Raw genomic sequence first — 14,875 nt, forward strand, 5'->3', positions numbered from 1 at the left:
GCCAGGGATCCAGGGGCAGCCCCAGCTGCTCTGGGCACCCTGTGCCAGGGCCTGCCCACCCTGCCAGGGAACAATTCCTAATTCCCAATATCCCATCCAGTCCCTGTGTCCTGTCCCTCCATCCCTTGTCCCCAGTCCCTCTCCAGCTCTCCTGGAGCCCCTTTAGGCCCTGGAAGGGCTCTGAGGTGTCCCTGGAGCCTTCTCCTCTCCAGGTGAGCACCCCCAGCTCTGCCAGCCTGGCTCCAGCCCTTGGGGCATCTCTGTGGCCTCCTCTGGACTCTCCTCAGGAGCTCCACATCCTTCCTGTGGTTATAATGACTCTTCTTACAGAGAACACCCTTCATGCTCTTATAGGTGAAAATCTGACACTTAAAAATGGCAAACCCTTGTTCCTCCCCACTTGAACAAACGCAGCAGCTCCTTTGACCAGAGAGAAGGCAAGGAAAGATGCCCAAGTGACAGGAGTGGAGAACCAGGCGTGGCTGTGTAGCAGCTCTGAGGAGTCCAAGATGCATGAAGAGATTTTTAAAAACATTTCTCAAAGCCTTCACTGTCAGCAGAGCCACAAATAAACTCTTATTTATCTCAGCCTCCAGACAAGTCCCAATAATACCCAGGGAAGGCTCTGAATCACAGTTGTTTGTAGCCCCAAGTGAAGGAGTCTCTGGAATTATGCACATATGCAGAGCTGGAAATGGGAAGCACCAGGGCAAGCAAAAAAAGAAAGTGAGTGTAAGAAAAAAACAATTATTCAGCATATTTCTTAAAGGGGTACCTCTACTCAGATGCAACTCCAGCTCCAGCAAGCAAATCCTGATGATTTTTCTCCAACTTTCACTTCTGCCTGGCAGGATTAAGCCCATTACCATGGGGAAAAGCTGTCCCAACACCTGGCTACACAAAGTGCAAGGTTTAGGGCAAACTTGGGGCAGGATTATACCTGATCCAATACATTACAGCAGCCAGACCTGATTTCCAAGGAGGTGTGATTATACTACATGAAAATATGGAATTTTCAGGCCCTCACCCCTTGTCAGAGAAAAGAAAAAAAGATTGGGAAACTCTAAATTTCATTCCTGGCAAGAGCATTAAAACTTGTGCTGGGCATTTAAGAGTGTATAATGAAACCACCATGGGAAACACCATAGGAATAACTAAGATTTTTGTTAATTAAAATGTTTTCAAAGGACAGCTCATGCAGGGAGAACATCCAATCCAATTAAAGAAAAACAAGATGTTGACATCTGCAGTGCTGCTGCACTTTGGGGGATTTCACAACTGCCCTTTGCTGCTCATCCCTGCAGCTCTGGGTGTCCCATCCCTGGGGGGGTTCCAGGCTCCCTGCTCCAGGGGGCTCTGCTGGGCCAGTGTGGGGATATTTGTCCTGGGGGACCCGAAGGGTCACCACGACCCAACCAGCTCCATCAAGCACCAGCAGAACAGAGGAAAAAGCAGCTTTTGAAAGCCAAAGCTGTCTTTTCCCCCTGCAGCTTTCCCCAGTCCCAAACCCAGCAGCTCCTGGGATCAGAGGAAGGGCTGGGAGCAGGAACTGCCTCCTGAGCACTGACCTCACACTTCCACATCTGAGACTGCAGGTCAGGGAGCACTTGGTCCTCCTCTTGATTTCCTTCACCCTTGCAAAAAGAAAGCCAAGGAACTGCAGGAAATACAGGTTTATCCCCCACAACCCAAGGGTTAGGGAATGGGATGAGGAACAACAAATGCAGCCGTGCCCAGGAGCTGGTTTTGCTGTATCCTCTCCAGACCCTGATTCTGAACACCAGGGAAACCAGCACCGAGCCAAACTTCCATGGAAGAAACTGCTCCTCATCCCAAACAAAAGGTGAAGTTGCAATGCAGAAGAAACCTGCTCTGTTCTCACTCAATGAAGCAGCAGGGAAGCAGCTGAGCACAACACAGATTTTTCAGGCAAAACATCTCTCCAAAGGCAAAAAAAAAAAACCAAAAACACCCCCTCATTCCCCTCTGGAAAGCTGCATCCAATGCTGGCTTTGGCATCCTGACAAGCCAGCACACAAAACAGATGAGCACACTCCTTTCTCCAAAGAGGGGACAAAAAGGAACCAGGACAATCCCTCTTGGGAAGAACTCCACGCTGCAATTAAAGCCCTAATAAAATATTAAGTCAAAACGCTAAAAATACACACAGAGATCCAGGCACGAGCATGGAGATGCTGGAACAAATAAAAGATAATTTAGAGCTGGAAATGGGAAAAGAAATTGAATTTTGGGCATGATCCACATAGGAGAAGGGTCAGGGAAGATCAGGGAGGGGAAAAAAATAAGGAATTTGTGGTCTTGGTAGAAGAGCCTGGAATAGTTCTGGTGGAGTGAAAGTATCCTGAGTGTAAACAGAAAAGGGAAATATGGATAAAGAAAGGAATCAAATGTGTGTGGAGGGAAGGTAAGATTGGAAAAGAGCTGCTACACCATAAGCTGCAGGAGCTTCTTAGCCCAGGAGAAGCTGCATCATCCCAAAATTCCAGAGGACAGAACCCACAGATAAACCCCAGGGGGTGTCTGGACAAGGAGGAAAGTCCTTGACCATCAGAATCAGTAGGGGAAAAGCCAATTGCTTTTCCTCTACCAAAATATCAAAATTTACATTTTGGTTGGAACAAGGAGGCCTGCAGGGGAGAACAGGCACATGCTGCACACTTCATAAATGCTGGAAATGGGATTCCAAGAATTATTCTATATAAGTGGGAGCCTAAACATTTTATTTGGATAAAACAAAGCAGCAAACACCTTCTTTTCTCTCTCTCAAAGAAGGTTGTCATGTTGACACCTGGGATGCAGGGAGAGAGCCAAGGCAGCAGTGACCCAAATAGAAATATAGTTCCTAAGAGGAAACATCTGCTGTCTGACAGAGGATAATGATTTGGAAGGATTTTAGGGCACATTCTACCAAGCAGGTATCAGCCTATCCACCTCAAAGCTACATTTCCTTCTACTTTGCATACACTAATATATAAATCCAACATTAACAGCAGCTACTGGGTTCCTAAATGACACCACCTAACAATTAATTCACCCAACCGAACCCCAAGTTCTTGGAGTTTTGGGGTATCCATGCACGGAGTGATCTCTGCACAGCACTGAACCCCCTGCCAGATTTTAATGCTTTTCTGCTGAAATAATTACAGCCACCACCACCCATCCATCAGCAACAGCCAGTGGAAATGAGCTTTTCAAGCTCATTTAGTGAAACTGGAGGCTCAACAATTTTGTCTTGATAGCTTTTAGTCCTCCTGCAGCCTACATTTAGCTACCCAGGTCTTTGAAATATGGATGTGTTGGAATTATTATAGGTCCTGAAAGGGATTATGTGCAACCATTCTGCTAAATGAGCTGTTTTCTTCTGAGAAAAAGCTCTGCTTTTGGAGGAAGCATCTGAGCAGAGATCAGCTCTTCTGCTACAGTTCCCACTCCTGGTTCACCTCCAGAGCTACCCAGGCCTTGCTGCAGAGCTGGGAAAGTTCACCAGCATTAATCAGCATCTCCAGTTTGATGGTTTAATAGAGGGGAGATAACTGGGGGGCACACAGAGCCACAATACGACTTGCTGGCCAAAAAAGGAAGCCAGATGTTGGAGCTGAGGCCGGAACTTCCAAGTTCCTACTCTCTGGTTTGAGTCAGAAGGGTTCTACAGAGGGCTTGCTTTTATTTTAACTGCTCATGGAGGGGATGCACTGAGAGCAGACAGGACCTCAGGCTTAGGGGTGTAGTTGTGATGCTGCACCTCAGCTGGCACTGCTGGGGGACAAAGGGAGCGAACAACACCCTCAGCTCCCTCTTCATCCCAAAACCCTGCTGTGAACTGAGCCCACCTGGCCATGTGCCAGCACTTCCTGACAGGGCAGCAGCAGCATCCCCATCTCCACAGCACAGCACCCCTGAGCTCACCTGGAACAGGGACAGCAGCACCCCTGAGCTCACCTGGAACAGGGAGCACAGCACCCCTGAGCTCACCTGGGACAGGCAGCACAGCACCCCTGAGCTCACCTGGGACAGGGACAGCAGCACAGCACCCCTGAGCTCACCTGGGACAGGGACAGCAGCACAGCACCCCTGAGCTCAGCTGGGACAGGGACAGCAGCACAGCACCCCTGAGCTCAGCTGGGACAGGGACAGCAGCACAGCACCCCTGAGCTCACCTGGGACAGGGACAGCAGCACAGCACCCCTGAGCTCACCTGGGACAGGGACAGCAGCACCCCTGAGCTCACCTGGGACAGGGACAGCAGCACAGCCCACACAAGACTCAAGTTTCCCCAGGGTGATGGGACAGCCAGGCCAAGGGGCTCTGCAGGAGCAAGAAGCTGCTGCTCCCTCCTGTCACAATGTCCTGCGTCACCTGCAAAGAGCAGCGGTGGCCCCAAGCAGCTCTGGTCAACAGGCACAGCCTGAGCCAGCCTCAGGGCCACCAGCTCAGCAAGGCTGACACAGAACAAACAGGAGCCGTTCTGGCAATGGAGCAGCAGCTCCTTGGCAACCACGAGCACCAGGATAACCCAGGGCTCACCAGCCTCACCTGGCAGCACAAGCTGCACTCCACACACACTCCACTCCTTCCTGAATGGAAGGCTGCAACCACCACCAGGCAGCTCCAGGCACAAGAAAACAACAGCACTCGCTGCTAAAAAACGGGAAGGTGGGAAGAGAGGCTGTGGAATGGAAGGCAGGATGCTGCTGTGGGAAACTCAGGAGCAGCCAAGCTGCAGCCGCCCACTGCCTGCTCCATTTCAGTGTGCCTCACACAGCACAGGGACACGAGACTCCCTGGAGCTGGGAACTTCCATTGGCTGCTCGCCTGGAGGCCCAGGGACAACCTGGGGGAAGTGGGATTTGTTCTGGAAGAAGCTGGCTGCAGCTCCCCAGCATCTCTGCATCCCAAACCTCACACAGCAGCATTTCCTGGAAGTCCCTGCTCCTGAGCTGTTTTGGTTGCTGACAGGATATAAACCCCACAGAAGTGAAGAATGAATTTCCCAGGAGGCAATCACTGAAACTCCAGCCTCACGTGGGAGGTGTAAATGCAATTCCCAGGTGAGGGGTTTGCTCGGGAGGTCCCGGCTGAGCTCCCAGGTCTTGCAAGAATGTTCATCTTCACCACTGGAAGGAAGAAAGGTGAAGGAAAGACATGGCTAATTTGGACAGAAAATAAATCCCTCCAAGGACAGCTCCATCAACAATATTGACTTTGAACCTGTTCATAAAATCCTCTAAAAGGATCCTAAAAGGTGAGGAGGAAACAATGCAATAATTTGTGGTGTGTGGAAGCAAAGCTTGAAGTTGGATCAGCTCTGTGTGCTCAGAGATGAGCTCCAGGGAAACCCAGCTGGATTTTGCAGTGTCCTGTTTTCCCTACAGAGACACCACAGCACCCACAGCACCTTCCCTTTCCCTCAGGAAGCCCCAGACTGGAGTTTGGGGCCCCAAAACAGTGCACAAGCACTGTTTACACGCACAGCAGGCAGGAGCAGCCCAAGAACCCCCACACAGAGCTCTCTGCAAACACCTCTGAAAGCAAAGAAACACTAAAGCTTCCTCTGAACCCAACTTTTGAGTGGCATAAAGATTTCTGAGCCATGAGTGGCAACTAAGCCCAGCAAACAGGAGTTTGTTCCACAACATTTGCAGTGCCCGACTCACTGTGCATCACTGCATTCCCAGCTTTCTCCCAAAATCCCTGCCCAGTTAATCAAGCTCTAATTCATCCCTGCTCATTACCTTCCACATCAACCCAGCTCAGCCCCACTGAGGAAAACCTGCTCCCAGCAGCCTGCTCTTCTGGAGCAGAGTTTTAATTCTGTTTTATTTGTTCCCTGTGTGCCTTGCAGCAGCTCCTCTTCACACTTTCCCAACTGTTTCCAGGAAGGAGGGTGCTCTAGCAGCAGAACATGCCCATCTGCAGGCTCCAGGGAAATGGGAACAGAAGGAAAATCTTGCCCAGGAGTCACATGATGAGTTACAACAGTAAATGCTGCAGCAGAGCCCAGGGACTGCTGCTCAACTTCCACAGGCAGCCAAACAGTGGATGAAGGGAAAAAAAGAAGAAAACGAGGTGTAATTCGGGAGGATAAGTGTGTGTGTCCACGGGGAAGCGAGAGGAGAATGAAGGAGTCCTTCTGCCAGCTGCACTGCAAAGTGCACACCCTGGCCTGGCAAACCCTGCAAACCCTTTATCCACCTTTCTGAACACGGGCTGGTCACTAAGAATCCACCTCAAAAATCACCCTTTGCCTGAAGCTAAAGCCACAAAGAGCTGGGACACGTGGCAGGCATGTCAGGAGCCCACCCTGAGCAATTTCAGGCTACTGCTATAAAATACTAGCAGTATTCACATATATAAATATTATATTTGTATATATTTTACTGAGAAGACCGTGTCCCACCCCAGCACACCCCACATGGAGCAGCAAAGCCTCTCCAAGGGCCTAATGGAGCTCACCAAAGGGGCTACAGAGATCAAAGTTTCAATAAACACCAGTCATGTACCAGGAGCACATCACACAGTGAGCGATGCGAGTACCTCAGCTCTTGGGTGAAGAAATTCACAACCAGGATCCCAAATTCCGGAAGAAAAGGGGTGCAAAGCCTGATCCAACACCACCAAAAGCAGGTTAAGCTGGAGTGGGGTGAGAACCAGGCCAGGAACTCCAGCCTGAGCTCAGCGGGGCTCTCTGGGGGAGCCAGGGCAGAGAGCGAGGAGCAGGTGAGGGCTGCTGGAAGCATCTCCCCACTCCTGCCCACCTGCAAAGGGCTCGTTCGTGCCTGCCCTCTGTCGCCCCAGGAAATACTGGGATGCAAGGTGGGATCCCAATATTAGGGCACCAGGTCGCCCCGTGGGCAGAGCAAGGGGAAAACAAGGGCAGCAGCTCTGGGAAGGTGGCAGCGAGCAGCACCCTGATGCCCTGGGGGCAATCCCCACCTGCCAGCACCCACACCATCAGAGACCGCTCCGGAGACCTTTCCTCGGGATCTTACCGAGGGGAGGAGAGGCGTGTGCAGATCCCAGCGGGCCGGCCCTGGCCCTGTCCCTGTCCCCGGCTGCCCCGCGGGGACAGCTGAAGGCCGCGGTCTCCAGCACGGAGCAGAATCCAGGTCATTCCCCCGGCTTACCCAAGGCTCCGCTGGAGGCCGTGAGGACAAGCCCACAGCTGGCGCCGCAGAACTGAATCACCAAACGGTTTGGCTGCGAAGGGACCCTGAGGCTCATCCCGTGCCCCCCTGCCACCCTCGGCGGAGCCGGGCTGCGCCCGCCGCGGCGCCCGGCCGGGCCTCGGGCACTGCCGGGGACCGGGGGCAGCCGCGGCCGCTCGGGCACCCGCTCGGCTTTAACGGCACAAAGCCGGAATGCCCAACACCCCCGGGCACCGAGGCTCCCGGGAGCAATCTGAGCCTCCACGGCCTTTCCCACCCTGGCGCTGCGGTGCCTCGGGGCTGCCGCCGCCCCTCGGCCCCCGGTGTCCGGGCCCCGCGGGACAATCCCCGCTTCCTTCCACCCCTCCCGCCCCCCGCTCCCCCAGCTCACCATGGCCGCGGCGGCCCCGGGGCGGCTCTAGGCAGGGCGCCGCGCTCCGCTCATCTCATGGCCGGCGGTGGCCCGGCGGGGCCCCTCCGCCCATGCACCGGCGAGCCCCCGCCGGCCGCGCAGCCACGGGCACCGGAGAGCTGCCGGCACCCAGCCCCCGGGCCTCCCCAAGCGGCGGGACGGGGAGCCCCGGGGCGCCGGGCAGGGCGGCGGGAGGACGGGCGGGAGCGGCGGGCGGCGCGGCGCGGGGCCGGTGTCGGTGCCGGGGCTACGCCAGGCGCATCCCGGGCCCGCCCCGCCCTCCCACCGGAAGCGCTCACCGGCGCCCGCAGCCAATCAGAGCCGAGCGGCGGTTCTGCGCATGCGCACCTTGGCGAGGCGCGCTGCCCGCCGCCATCTTGGAGAAGGGCGCGGCGCTTTGCGGGGCGCTGAGGGAAAGGGCACGCCCGGAGCTGCACCTGGCCCCGCCCCCGAGCACTGCGCATGCGCCGGAAGAGCTTTCCCGCGCGGCAGGAAATGGGAGGTGATTGGGCTGAGAGTGGGTGGGCGTGGCTAGTGAGGGATACGCCCATTGTGGGCGGGGCTTGGATGGGACTGGGATTGGGATTGGGATTGGGATGGGATGGGATGGGACGGGATTGGGATGGGATGGGATGGGATGGGATGGGATGGGATGGGATGGGACGGGATGGGATTGGGATTGGGATTGGGATGGGATGGGATGGGATGGAATGGGATGGGATTGGGATTGGGATTGGGATTGGGATTGGGATTGGGATTGGGATTGGGATTGGGATTGGGATGGGATGGGATGGAATGGGGTTAGGAATAGAGAGGGGGATGGAGCCAGACCTGGGCCAGAGCCTGGACCTGAGCCTGCACCTGGAGCCGGATCTGTCCCTGGATCCGTCCCTGGGCCTCGAGCCCTGCCAGCCCCCAGGGCTGCCCCCTGGCTCCTGCCCCACGAAGAGCTCCCAGGGCTCTGGATGTGGCTCCTGGCTGTGTGCCCGTGTCACTAATTAAGTAATTAAATTAACCAGGCGCGGCAAACCCCAACCCTGCCAGCCCTCCCCAGCAAGGACAGCAAAGCTCCATGGCAGGGAATCCTTTGGCTGCTCCCATGTCCCGGGATTGCCTCAGCCCGGAGCTCCTTGTGGCCATCACTTTCCATTGCCTGAGCTGGCCAGGAGCAAAGACATCAACAGAGCCATTAATCCAGGGGATTCATGTTAGGGAAACTGAAATCCAGGCCCCAGCTGCTGCCTCCCAAAATGAAGGAGCTGGGAACCACTGGTGATATAAGGGTTTCTCTGAGTTAGGTCTTACGAGCTCTTGCAGATCTATATTATATTTGAGATAGCTTAGCTACTTTAGATGGCATAAAATCAGCAGGATGGCTTTTGTGGTAGTGTTGGAAACAGAAAAGTTTTAATAAAAGGCAAAATAATACAGTTTTTTGCAGGAAAAAAAACCTGAACTAAGGTAAGAAGTTCTTACTCTTAGTAAAACACTTCACAAAAGCCATTAGATTCTTTATTCTCTTCTTTTTCTAATAAATTACTAAACAAAATTTTTAACTTCTATCTAATTAGCTATCTTTAAGTTTAAGGTAAAGTCTCTAAAGTCTTATGAAGTGTCTTTTCACCTAATTAAAGAAAAACAAACTTTCAAGCTTTTTTCTTTTTCAAAGAAACAAAAGATAATTTTGTTACTCCATCACCAAAGAGCACATTCCCCCACGCTGGATCTCCAGAGCTGTGAGGCTGACACAGATCAGTGCTCCTCGTGGCTCCCAAATTCCTGTGGCACCTGCAGCCACAAGAGGCGGCTCAGCCTGGTGGCTTAGCAGGCTTTAGAGGGGACAACAGCCCTGTGGGGACATTGCAAAGGCTGGCACTTCCTTGAGAGGATTAGACGCCGGCAGGAGGGGGAAGGAGCCACCTGTGGGGCTGGGCCTGTCCCCAGCTCCACAAGGAGCTTAGGGCCGAGCGCTGCCGTGGGTCTCCAGCAGGATTTTCCGTCACGGAGGATTTTATTTCTACTCTCTCAGCAGAGCACTGACCCCAAGAGCCCCAGTCCTGCTCAATCCCCCGGGGAAAACGCTGCTCCTGGGCCTGGCTGGGGGGTGGAACTGCCCAGGGAGGAGCAGCTGAGGAGACACGGCCTGGATGTGCCTATGGATCGTCCTGGGCACGCCAGGCACGGCCCGGTGCCAAAACTGCCTCTGCACCACCTCCAAACCTCCCCGAGACCTCCAAAATGCCCTACAACACCTTCCAACCCCTCCAGAACCTCTCCAATCCTTCCACAACCCTCCAACCCCTCCAAAACTTCTCCAATTCCTTCAAAACCTCTCGATCACCTCCACAACTCCTTCAACCTCTCCAAAACTTCTCCAATTCCTTCAAAACCTCTCAATCACCTCCACAACTCCTTCAACCTCTCCAAAACTTCTCCAACCCCTCCAAAACCTCCCCATCACCTCCAAAACTTCTCCAGCCCCTCCTCAATCCCTCCAACACTTCCAGAACCTCTCCATCACCTCCAGAACCTCTCCAAAACCCCTGCAATCTTTCCAAAATATCTCCAACCTCTCGAAGACTTCTCCTACATCTTCAAATCCCCTCCAAACCCTCCAAAATCTCTCTGACATCTCCAGTACCTCCCCAAAACCTCTCTGATATTTTCAACCCCTCCAATGCCTCCAAAACTTCTCTGACTACTCCAAAACCCTCCAACACCCTCAAAATGTCTCTGATATCTCCAAAACTCCTCCAAGACCTTCAAAACCCCTTGAGCACCTGCAAAACTCCTCCAGCCTTCCCCAAATCTCTCCAACATCTCTAAAACCTCACTGAAACTTCCCAAATCCCTCCAACACCCTCTGAAATCTGCCCCCTTCAAAATCCCTCGAACACCCCAAGTATCTCCCAACATTTCCAAAATATCTTCAGCATCTCCAAAGCTTCTTCAACACCTCCAAACTTCTGCAAAATTTCCACCACACCCAAAATCTTCTGTTGCCTCCAAAAGCTTCAAGCCCCTCTGACTCCTCCAGAATTTTTGGACACCCCTTCAACACTTCCAAAACCCCTCTGACACCTCCGAAACACCTGCAACCTCTCCAAACCCTCTTCAACATTCCCAACACCTCCAAAATTCTCAAGCACCTTCAAAATATCTCCAAAATCTCCAAAACCCTTCCAAAAACCACTCCAGCATCTCCAGAACCTCTCCAAAATCGCTGCAATATTTCCTATGGCACCAAAACACTCTGATGCCTCCAAGACCTCTCCAACACTCCCAAAATCTCTCCAGCATCTCCAAATCCTCTCCAACACCTCCAGAACTCCTCTGACTTCTCCAAAATTCCTCTGATACCTCCAAACCCCCTCCAAAACTTCCCCAATATTCCAAACACCACCAAAAGCCTCCAGTGCCTCCAAAAGTTCTACAACACTTCCAAAACCATCACACCACCTCCAAAACCTCCCCAACACTTCCGAAACCATCACACCACCTCCAATCTCTGTAACACCTCCAGAACTCCTCTGATTTCTTCAAAACTCTTCTGATACTTCCAAACTTCCCTCCAAAACTTCCCCAACCCCCTCCAAGACTTCCCCAATATTCCCAGCACCACCAAAACATGTCCCGCACTTCCAAAACCACGGCAACACCTCCAAAACCATTACAACCCCTCCAAAACCTCCCCAACACCTCCAAAGCTCCTCTGACTGCTCCAAACCCACTCCAAGACCTCTCCAGCCCCCGGCTGAGCCGAGGGTGTCCGTGTGGGTGCGAGGCTGGAGCTGGCAGCTGGGCAGGGCTCCCATGGGCTCGTTTCCATGGTGCCATTAAAAGGATAATCCCATCACCAGCGTTTGTCATCCCGGCAGGCCTGGGTGCACACACGTGCTCTGAGGAGCTGGGGACAGAGGGGACAGGATCTCCTGAGCCTCCCCAGCCAGGGACCTGCTGCTTCCACCACTGTGGGGTGGAGATGGGCTTTTTTGGGGTCTCTGAAAGCAAAGTGACCCCAGGAGCCTGGGATGAGGAGGGAGGGATGGAGCAGCTGAAGGGAACCTAAAGAAGGAACCTCCTGCCAATTTCCTGCATCCCTACAGGGAGACTTCCCTATCTCACTTGTCCCTGCAAAGGCCAAGGATGTGGAACAGCTTTCAGGGGTGTGAGGCTGAGTTTTGCAATCCTTTGCTTCAGAAAGCAAAGACATCTGTCCCAAGGTAAAGGAATCATAAAATCCCAGAAGGGTTTGGGTTCAAGGGACATTAAAGGCCATTTCATCCCACCCCTGCCGTGGCAGGGACACTTCCACTGTCCCAGGCTGCTCCAAACCCCATCCAACCTGGCCTTGGACACTGCCAGGGATCCAGGGGCAGCCCCAGCTGCTCTGGGCACCCTGTGCCAGGGCCTGCCCACCCTGCCAGGGAACAATTCCTAATTCCCAATATCCCATCCAGCCCTGCCCTCTGGCAGTGGGAAGCCATTCCCTGTGTCCTGGCTCTCCAGGCCCTAATAAAAGGTCTGTGCCCATCTTCCTTCCAGGCCCCCTTTAGACACCTCCAGGTGTCCCCAGTGTCCTTGTGCCTCACACAGGAAACCCCAGGTCTCACATGTCCCTGTCAGGGACCTCCTGTTGCTGCTTATCAGTGAAAAAAAAAAACCAAAGTGGAAATTCCCCATCAGCTTCCAGCATCACTGGAGCTCGAGGAGAAGCCTGTCCTGGGAATGTGGCCATGCCAGGACCCAGGCCTGCTTTTCCCTCTGTTGGAAGTGCCATTTCTCAAAGAAAATCTGCAGTCCCCCAGAGCAGTGGCTGTGCCAGCCCTCGTTTCAGTTTGGGGCTCCTCCATCCCTGAAGAGGGAGCAGCAGTGCTTGGACTGTGCCTGGACCAGCCCCCACGCTGGAGAAGCCATCCACCTTCTCACTGAATTGATTTGGTAACTTTATGTTTTAGAAACACAGAAGGAATGGAAATGCCACGGAGCTGAACAGCTGTTTGGGGAGATGAAGGGAACAGGAATTGTGAAAATGATTTGTTACCACATGGTTTATCTCTCAGTTTTTATTACAAACAGGCATTGAAATGCCTGTTCTCCAAGCCTGCTGCACCGCTCCAGCCTTGATTCCAGCCCCTTCAATCCCACATGCAAATATTCATCTCACTTAATTGCTTTATTCCCATTTTGCAGCATTTGGGTTTTACCCTCAGGGTGAGTCTGAGCCTCACACAGCTGGCTGTGCTTCCCCTCACATCCCTCCCCTCTGCTCCCATCTCCTTTATTGCTCCTGCCACAAACCGAGCTGCAACTCATTGGGAATGCCAAGGAGAAATGAGCATTTTACTGCCCTGCCACCTCACGCAAGGCAATTTGATGAAAAGGGTTAAACTGTGTTTTGTAAGTCCAATAAAGCAGCTTGGAAAAGTTTTGTCCACAAAGCCCCACGGCTCCCCACGGCTCCCAGGTTCCTTGGCAAGGAATTTGCTTATTTAGCAAGCTGTAAAAACCCAGCAGGTAAAAATTCCTGAGTCCAAATTCCTGAGGAAAGTACAAAAGGGGATAATTAATGATATAAACCCAGCAGAGCCTGGGGACAGGGAGCTGTTCCCTGGGATGGGTCTGGGTCCTGCCCCGGTGCTCAGCTGGGCACACTGCTCAGGGTGGCCGGGGTGGGTGAGGGACCTTTGTGGCTTTGTGGCCACTGCTGGTCCTGGCCAGGTGCTCCTGCCATCCCTCTGGGACTACTCTGGGGCTCTGGCACTGACCAAACCCCTGGGAATGGTTTCCCAATTCCCCCTGAAGGGGGGCTGCTCTCAGCCTGGGGCTGAACGAGCCCTTGGGGTCTGGGCAGGTCCCCAAAGGACACGTGGAGGACAGCACAGCAAACCCAGCTCCAGCCAGGCTTTGTGGGTCTGATGGCTTGAGAATATCTGAAATGGAGCCCTGGAAATTCATGCCAGTGTCCCAAGCAGCCGTCCCAGCAGAGGCAGAGGAGCGGCTGGAGGCCAGGGCAGTTCACTGCCTCTGCTCTCTTGCAGGTGGGGAGAAAGGACTCGTTTAGGCTGTGGCTTCTTTTGAACCCACACCAAGTTCAGTCTGTCCCAGCCTTCTTCCCAGACCTCAAATCCACCCAGACAGCACAGCAGTATGTCCTGAGCTGCCCTTCTGTGCCTCTCCCTGCCCTGCTCTCAGCATCCCACGGTTCTGAGGGACACCACGTCTTGGTTTGAAAAGCCAGGTGTCTGCTAAGGAAGGCAGGAGCCTCCCTTGAAATGGAAAATGTAAACCCCCTCCCTCCCTCTGAATTATTATAATTTTGAAATTAAAGGGGCTCTCAGGCAAAGATATGGGAGCAGGAATAACAGCTCTTTATTAGGGAAGAAAATAAAAATAAAATTTTAAAATGCAGTAACACAAAACAACACTGCCAGAGTCAGAACAGGCTCTGGCACTCTGTGGGTAGGGGGGTGGCACAGTCCCATTCCATGGTGGCTCAGCCCTCCTGCAGGGCCAGCTGTGGCTCTGCTGGAGCAGGGATCCTGGACAAGGCTGGAGTTTTCCTCTGGAGCTCCAGGGCTGCTGGAGATGGGCCTGCTCTCCCTCTGGGAATGCAGGGCAGAAGAAAGCTGCTCCTCTGGGAATGCAGGGCAGAAGAAAGCTGCTCCTCTGGGAATGCAGTGGCAAAGGCTGCTGTGCTGTTCCCAGGGTCAGGTTCCATCCAGGTAGGAATGCTTGGCTCCTGCCCTGGGCAGAGCATCTCCCATGGGATGATGGAATTTGATCAGCCCTGCAGGGACACTCAGTGGCCATGGACAGCAGAGATCTCCTGGAGGGAGGACGGGTTGTGGGAGAGATAAAGCAAACTGCCCCATGAACAGCAGAGAACTGCCCCAGCTCTGCCAGCTGGGAACAGAAAACCCCCAGCCACATCCTCCAGCTCAGGACACACCAGCAGAGCTGCAGGTGGTGCTGGAGGGAGGTGATGGAACCTGGGTTTCCATGGGCAAGGTCTCATCCTCAGGGGTCTGTCCTTCACCAGGGCCTCCTGTGGGGCTCCACCAGGAGCCACATGGATTTGCGACTGGCTCCTTGGTCCAACATTGTGGTGGGATTTTATTTAGTGAGGCAGGAGGGTCCCGTGAGACACGTGAGGTGTCCTCTTCTTCCAGGAAGCAGAGAGTGCAGAGGGAAGCTATGAGAGGCTCCCCAGGCCTGGGCACTCTCATCCTCTTCCCTTTTTCTCCAGGTTTCTGCTCCATTCTGCTCAGCTCATTAGCCAAGGCATTAAATTTTA

The 14,875-nt window shown here is 53.6% G+C and overlaps 1 protein-coding gene across 2 annotated transcripts in view; it reads right to left on the bottom strand.

Moving 5' to 3' along the window:
- XPO6 (exportin 6) overlaps nt 1-7,833 on the bottom strand; it is a 59,009-nt gene extending 51,176 nt beyond the window's left edge. For both annotated transcript variants that reach the window (XM_038151203.1, XM_038151202.1), the window contains exon 1: nt 7,558-7,833. In XM_038151203.1, coding sequence (XP_038007131.1) covers nt 7,558-7,560 — 3 coding nt within the window. In that variant the 5' untranslated portion in view covers nt 7,561-7,833. The remainder of the gene's footprint in view (nt 1-7,557) is intronic.
- Nucleotides 7,834-14,875: the final 7,042 nt, after the last annotated feature.

The sequence above is a fragment of the Motacilla alba genome, chromosome 14, assembly GCF_015832195.1.
Source record: "Motacilla alba alba isolate MOTALB_02 chromosome 14, Motacilla_alba_V1.0_pri, whole genome shotgun sequence".
Lineage (NCBI taxonomy): Eukaryota > Metazoa > Chordata > Aves > Passeriformes > Motacillidae > Motacilla > Motacilla alba.